The 7,204-nt window shown below is 50.1% G+C and overlaps 1 protein-coding gene across 1 annotated transcript; it reads left to right on the top strand.

Annotated features, from left to right (window-relative positions):
- Positions 1-1,631: 1,631 nt before the first annotated feature.
- LOC131480157 (phospholipase A and acyltransferase 2-like) lies at positions 1,632-6,946 on the top strand. The gene is made up of 3 exons (XM_058662889.1): positions 1,632-1,885; positions 3,532-3,710; positions 6,603-6,946. The coding sequence occupies exons 1-3, from the start codon at positions 1,816-1,818 to the stop codon at positions 6,723-6,725; spliced, it is 372 nt and encodes a 123-aa protein (XP_058518872.1). The 5' UTR covers positions 1,632-1,815; the 3' UTR covers positions 6,726-6,946.
- The last annotated feature ends 258 nt before the right edge of the window (positions 6,947-7,204 follow it).

Genomic DNA, 7,204 nt, shown 5'->3' with positions numbered 1-7,204 from the left:
ACCCAGGCTAACGTGTGTGACAGGTGGTCATCACTGAGACATTTCAGGTGTCACCTGTTCACACACATGGTACATCAATTCCCAGCTCATATGCACCTTTTCTCACACTCCTGATCCCTACTGACCATCATCCTCTTCATCGCCACCAGGTTCCCAGTTTAACACCTTCATGGCCCAGCAGCCTTAGCAAATGGTGAGGATTCTTCCCAGTCTAAGCAGTGCTCCCTTGTCCCTGCAGCAATGAGCAGAGTGAGGCTGCAATCAGAGTCGGGAGTCCTTGCAGGTCAGGTTCTAGAATGTTTTTTTCAAAGCTTCACTCCTACCTCTCTCTGGCTTCTCTATTGTAGGCTTCACAGGCACCAAAAGTTGGAGATCTGTCTAAGATTTTTGACATTGGCTTTTTACAAGGCCTGAGGTACCGGCCCCTCCGCCAAGTGGAGGCTCCGCTAGACCAGGTTGCTAAGCTAGTCCAGGAGGAGTTGGCAGACCTGCACGATCTCCTGTCAGAACACCTGCTGCTCCTGCCCTGCCAGAAAGCACTTCCTTCAGCACTGGATCATCGACATGGGACATTTGGCTCGAATAAGTTAGTAAGGGTTCTCCTTCTAAGTACACTAACTGAGAACAGGAGGGTAAACAGAGTCATGGGAACATGTTTGTTGTTTCTTGCCCGGTGGAGTTGGCACTCATGAAGTTCAGTTGAATGAATCGCCCCTTTCTCTGCTGGGTGTATCAGAGGCTGCCTGTTCTTATTAGTCAGTTGGTGGAAAGATGGTTCTGGACCCTTGTTCCCTTTTATGGGGGTGAGTGATTTAGCCCTAGCCAAACCATTCTCTATCTGCTCAGCATCCCACCATGCGTCCCATAGCCTACATGTTGGTTGTTCTGGAGGTGTAAGCCACAGCCAACAGCAGTCATTTCCTTCTAACAGTCCACCCTGGCTGGCTGGCTGTGTGATGGAAGCAGAACACTAGGGAATCCTGACTGCTCTGCTCACTGACTGACTTGGAGCACGTGGCTGCACTCTCTGTGGAGCCAGGATAAACTTCCCTTCCTTCCTCCCAGGAGCAGGTGCAGGGATGCAAAAGGGTGGACCCTGGAAGCCATTCACCTGCTGAACGGCAGGGACCTAGATGAAATAGATCACCCCTGTATGTCCTGGGCTGCTACACGGCAGGTATGTGTACATATGTGTATGTATCTTTGAGAGGCTTATTGCACACTGAAAAGAAGAATTCAGGGATGAGGGAGGGGACTTCAAGCTGAAAATGGCAAGAAGCTTGGCTTGGAGCAGGCATAGCATGAAAGAAGTATAAGGGATCTTTGAAAGACCCAGGGAATCCTAGGATAAAAGGAATAAAATCCATGCATAGTTTGTTCATGGTTTGTGTTTCCCATGAACTTTTTGAAGACTCTACACACATTGTTGCCTGATTTGTTTGGGAACCCACATTCCGCTAAGGTGGGGAGTACAGGCCGAGCATCTTTGTAGCTGACTGGCTACAGGTTGTGGAAGATCCTGTTCATGTGAAAGTAGCTTTGCTTTGTTTATGGACAGAGCCAGCATTTTTGGTAGAAATCTGGATTACGTTATGTGATTTTGGGGTTTTGGTTTAAGACTATATTCAAACTTTGCCTTCCATTTTAGTTAATTTTCAGAAATACATATTCAAATGTATTTTTATTCCTTTTTTTCAAATTATTTATTTATTTTTGGAAAGCCAGATTTCCAGAGAGCAAGACAGACAGATCTTCCATCTGCTGGTTCATTCCCCAAATGTCTTCAATGATTGGTGTCTCCCCTGGGTCTCCCACATGGGTGTAGAGTCCCAAGGCTTTGGATCATTCTCCACTGCTTTCTCACGTCATCACCAGGAAGCAGGATGTAAGTAGAGCAACTGGAACATGAACTGATGACCAATTGGGATGTTGATGTTTGGGGTCAGAGGATGAGCCATCATGCCAGCCCTGAGGCTAATGAATTTAAAGCAGTCATTAGAGAAACTTACATATGGAGGCTGGAGTATCAGCTACGTCTGTAGCAAGGAGGATGGCTCACAAAATCAACATAAATTATTCATTTATTTTATAGCACACACACATACACATACATGATCAAGAACAAAAATATCCTCATCTACTGGTTTATGTAACACAGGCCTGCCAGGAAAGGGCAGATGGACCCTAGCACCCAGGGAGGACCCAGCTCTCAGCAGGACTGCTCAGTCTGTGACCCATGGTCCCTCTGCTTCCCACTGGTAGCTTCAGGCTCAGTCGCTAGCCATTGTCTCACTTTAGCTTCTCAGCAGCCTGGGTGAAACTGAGGAGGCAGAGTCCTCCCAGGAAAGATGAATCAGAAAACTGAAGGCTTAGAGGTCACAGCCCTCAGCTGCCTTGGTTCCTTCCATTTGGAAGTCATAGAACAGGGCCCTGGGGCAGGTTTGGGGGACAAATGGGACAGGGCTGGCTAAGTTAATGGTGAGTGAGCCAGGATTCTGAGGATGGGCCTTGGTCATGCTCAGGGGTCCTTTTTACACTATGGCAAATGTCACTTGCAGGTACCCTCACGGTGCTAGTCCTGGTCAGGGAGTCCACTGACTTTTTCTAGGCTGGTGATGGGGACCTGGCTGTTTACCAGCTCAAGCTCTGTTTCTTCCAGGCATATGTGGACTGACCTGATCCTTGAAAATCTTTATTTGAGACAGGGAGAAACCAGAGACATGGGATCCCTGGTGATTTCCCAAAAAGTCATCCAGGCCTGAGTTTGACCTGTTTTTTAATTTCAGCCTGTGCAAGATGGACAGGTCCTTGGGGATGGGGCCAAGAGCAGTGAGGCTGCTCTCAGCATGCCTGCTCGGTCTGTGGCCCATGGTCCATCTGCTCCCCACTGACTTAGTCTCAGTCACTAACCATTGTTTCAGCTCAGCTTCCAGTAGCCTGGGAAACGGAGGAGGTGGGGACCTCCCAGAAAAGATGAATCAGAAAACTGGAGGCTTGGAGGTCACAGCCCTCAGCTGCCTTGGTCCCTTCCATTTATAAGTCATAGAACAGGGCCCTGGGGCAGGGTTGGGGGGCGAGTGGGACAGGGCTGGCTAAGGTTGATGGGGAGTGATTATTCTGAGGGTGGGCCTTGGTCATGCTCAGGGATCCTCTTACACACTATTGCAAATGTCCCCTCACTTGCAGGTGTTCCCATGGTGCTAGTCCTGGTCGGGGAGCCCAGTGACTTTTTCTAGGCTGGTGATGGGGACCAGACTGTCTGCTAGCTCAAGCCCTGATTCTTTCAGGGACATGTGAACCCACCTGGTGCTTGAAAACCTTTTTTTAAGACAGGAAGAAACCAGAGACCTGGGATCCCTGGTGACTTCCCGAAAAGCCATCCAGGCTTCAGTTTGACCTGTTCTTGAATTTCAGCCTATGCAAGATGGACAGGTCCTTGGAGATGGGGCCAAGGGCATTGAGGCTGCCTCAGCTGGAACCTGCTCTCAGCCCTGGTGACCCTGCGCCAGGCTGACGTAATGGTTTTCACAGGTGAATTTGCAGGAGCTGGGGCATCGGGTGTCATGTCTGCCTTGGCTAACAAAACTATAGTGAAGAAGGAACTGCTGTCCAAGGTGGCTGGGAAGGACGAGTACCGGGTCAATAACAAGCATGACGACAGGTACTCACCACTGCATCCCATCAAGATTGTCCAGCTGGCCATGGAGAAGGTGGGTAAGGAGGTGCCCTACTCCCTGACCCAAGACAAGTGTGAGCATTTTGAGATCTCCTGCAGCAACCAGATGTGTGCTCATCCAGGGTCTCCCTGAATAGGAGCCAGACCATGTCCTCAGAACAGGCTCTGGTCATGTGCCGTGATTAGGCCAGGGGTGCAACAGGGTCATGCACAAGACAGCAGAGAAGGACTTCTCACCCTTGGAGCTGTCACCTTCTGGTGGGGACAGTGATATGACAGTGGATGACCTAAATCAAAGCAGATGCAGGTGATGGCCAAGGAAGGGAGTGGTAGGTGTGGCAAGGCCATGTTCCCGGGGCAAGCCATGTCTCTGCATTTATTTCAGAGATGGGCACTACATGCTGGAACCTCTCCCAGGGTGTAGCTTACCAACTCCTGCTCGAAAGTCTTCTTCACATTCTGGGGTTGCACATTCAGCTCACGCTGCCAGTGAGAAACCTCTCTGTGCAGTTTACACAGAATTCTCCTGCTTACTGGGCAGCTTGCAATGGAAGGGAGAATGCCAGAGTAAGAGGTGCCATGCCGCTCTGCTGTTCTGGCCACCGAAGTGAAAACTCACTATGGTGCCCAATGGTAGTAGTGCTAACTAGGACTCCCCTCCTTGGGGCTGAGCATTAAAGGCACTTCCAGAGATGGTTGTTAGGTTCGAGTTCAGGTCCAGAACCAGGCAACCACACAGAATAAAGTTCAGCGCAAAGGAAACTACTGGGGTGCTTTCAGGTGCGGTTCATTGGTTCAGCACAGGCAAGGTACCAGGGAATTTATGACTGAAGGTTATGGGGAGACAGCAGAGAGACAGACAGTGGGGAGAGAGAGAGAGAGAGAAAAAGAGTCTAACATACTGCTCCCTGGTGGGAGACAGCCCCTACCACTTCCACATGGCAGGGTGACCCTGTGAAGGAAATGGCCACCCAGGGTTTACAGCACTGGGCTTTTGCACATTTTAGGTGTGGGGGATGGGGGCGTTTGCAGCTCCTAGTTTGTGCATGCTTGTGATGTGTTGTGATGGGGTATTGATCTTATGCACAGACTCAGCATCTGAAACATTTCTGGATGGGAATATCTGCTTGACCTTGGCAATGAGGTCTTTTTTGTCTTTTCTGTTGTTTGTGGCCAGAGGGAGGCAGGAAGGAGAGATAGCAGTGGAACCTGGCCTGCTGCTTGGTGTTACCAGGTGTTCCTGGCTTGTGATAAGTTTCCCTACTGTACTTCAGCAGTTCCTCTGTTCAGCCTTTCAGTCCAGTCTTTTTGTATTACGGTGCCGGTGGAAGAGCGGCTGCTGACAGGGTTAGACTAGAACGTGAGTGAGTGGAGGCCTATATTGGCCTAGGAAGAGTTGGTTAAAAGATTGTCTAGTGAGACCTTGAGAAACAGGCAAGATATAAAGAAGAAACAATGTAGCATGCTTGGTTGTGGCAAAGATAAATGCTTTTGATCAAATAGTGTGTACATTCTAGCACAGAGCTCTGGTCTGAGATAGTCCAGCCTGCTTCTAGTCCTGTGCACCCTCATTCCCTCCCTCTGCTTGTGGCAAAGGAGGCACCTGCTATAAATCCAGCTTTCCAGCAGAAGGAGGCCATGAGAGCCACAGTGCCAGCTAGCACTCTCACTGCCTAACTCTCAACTAACTCTCGACAAACTCCGGGTATAACTTCCCTGGCCCCTTGCCTGTGCTGGATCAGTGAACCTTACCTGGGAGTGCTCCCAGTAAAGTGTACTTTGAGCTGAACTTTTATTCTGTGTGGCTGCCTAGTTCTGTTCCCAAACTCTAACCTAACAGTGTCCTTCCCAAGCACTGGCCTGGGAGCCGAACCTTCTCTGTCCTTCCAAGGGTTACAGCTCAAGTGGGCAATATGCCATTAGGAGGCACCTCTCTTCTACTTCATTCTTATCTTGCCATGGCACCTCTGTCCACTCAGTCTCATCTTTGCAATTTCCTGTGTTTCTGACTTTGCTGAGCCCAGGCTGGTCCCCTGCCCTGCCCTGCCCTGCCCTGCCCTCTGCCCAGGGGTCTCTTCCCCGCTCCCCTGTCACTGGTGACTCAGGTGTCTTTACAGGTTCCATGAAATAATGTCTGGCCACATTCACGCAGGTCACTTGGAGGTGGTTCTGCATGTCCTTGAACAAAATGGGCTGTCTGTGCCTGATTCCTTGCCCCCGGCCATGCATGCATTCAAATTTGTTGACACCTGCTGTCCGTGGGATTTTGTTCTTGACAGGGTTCATCCTCAGGCTTCACCTTGGAAGGTGGCACAAAAATGCTTGCCACCCAGGGTAATCGGGCACAGGAAGCAAAGTCCAGGCCTGGGGCATGCCTGGCACTAGGCCGAAACCAGAGAGCAGTGATTCTCAAAGGCTCCCCACAGATCTCTCAAACACTGGGTCTCGAAGGCTCAGGGAAGCTGTGCTGAGGGGAGGGGCAGTCCATCTTCCCGTTTCTGTGGTTTCTCAGGGTGTCTGTTTCCTGCTTTAAAATGTTTATGTATTTGGAAGACATGTGGCGGGAGGGAAGGGAGGTGAACAGGGCAGGGAAGAAGAGAAGGGCTAGAGAGAGAAGGAGGGGCAGGGAGTGAAGTGAGGGGAGGGGAAGGGGGAGAAGAGGCAAAGGAGAAGGAGGAGCTAAGAAGGAAGGAAAAGAGAAGGGAAAGGGGAATAGGGGAGGGGGAGAAACAGGAAGAGAAAGGGGAGGAAAGAGGAAAGAGGAGGGAAAGGAGAGGAGAGAGGGAAGGAGGGAGGAAGGCGTGCCCTGCTTCCTGTGTCCTCTGTGAGAGGGCACAGAGGACAGGAACTGGCCGTGGGACAAGTCATAGGAATGTTTCCAACCAGACCCTGCCACTGAACCATGGTCATCTCTCTTCCACTGCAGGTCCTGGAAGTGGTCCAAAATGTGGTCATGGCAGTACTCTTGGGTATTCTGGGCGTGGGAATGAGAATGAGAGTGAATCATAACAATGACAAACTGTATCTATTCCATTTAAAAACTATGTGAATATCACGGTAGACATAGGCAAATGTGTCCATAATACACATTTAAAATCTTATCTCCAAAATGATAAATATATTATGCTAAAAAATGCATCAAAAGCAAAAAAAAACTGAAAAAACAAAAACAAAAAACCTGACTTTGCCTGCGCTGTGCAGTGGCTCCCGGAGTGTAGCAGGAGCTGCTGTTGCCAAGCTTGGCCAATAAAGACTCCTCCTAACATCCTACCCTGTGTCTTGTGTGATCACTCTCCCTCTCTGTAACAGTGAGCTTCTGATAAGCTGGGCCCAGAGCCTTGGTCCCTGTCCCTCCATGGCGCACTGTCACCATGGTCTCTTCTGTGTGTCCTTGGGCTCCAGGGCCAGGGCCCCTGCAGGAAGAGCCGGGCCCAGTGGATGCCTGCTTTAGATCTCCAGCAGCTCAGATGACCCTGAAGAATGGAACTTTGGTTTGTAATGATCTTAAACCAAAGGCTTCTGGGAACT

Source organism: Ochotona princeps, chromosome 4 (genome assembly GCF_030435755.1).
Source record: "Ochotona princeps isolate mOchPri1 chromosome 4, mOchPri1.hap1, whole genome shotgun sequence".
In the NCBI taxonomy this organism is placed as follows: Eukaryota; Metazoa; Chordata; class Mammalia; order Lagomorpha; family Ochotonidae; genus Ochotona; species Ochotona princeps.
The sequence above is the reverse complement of the archived record's forward strand: the minus strand, read 5'-3'. Positions and strand labels throughout refer to the sequence as shown.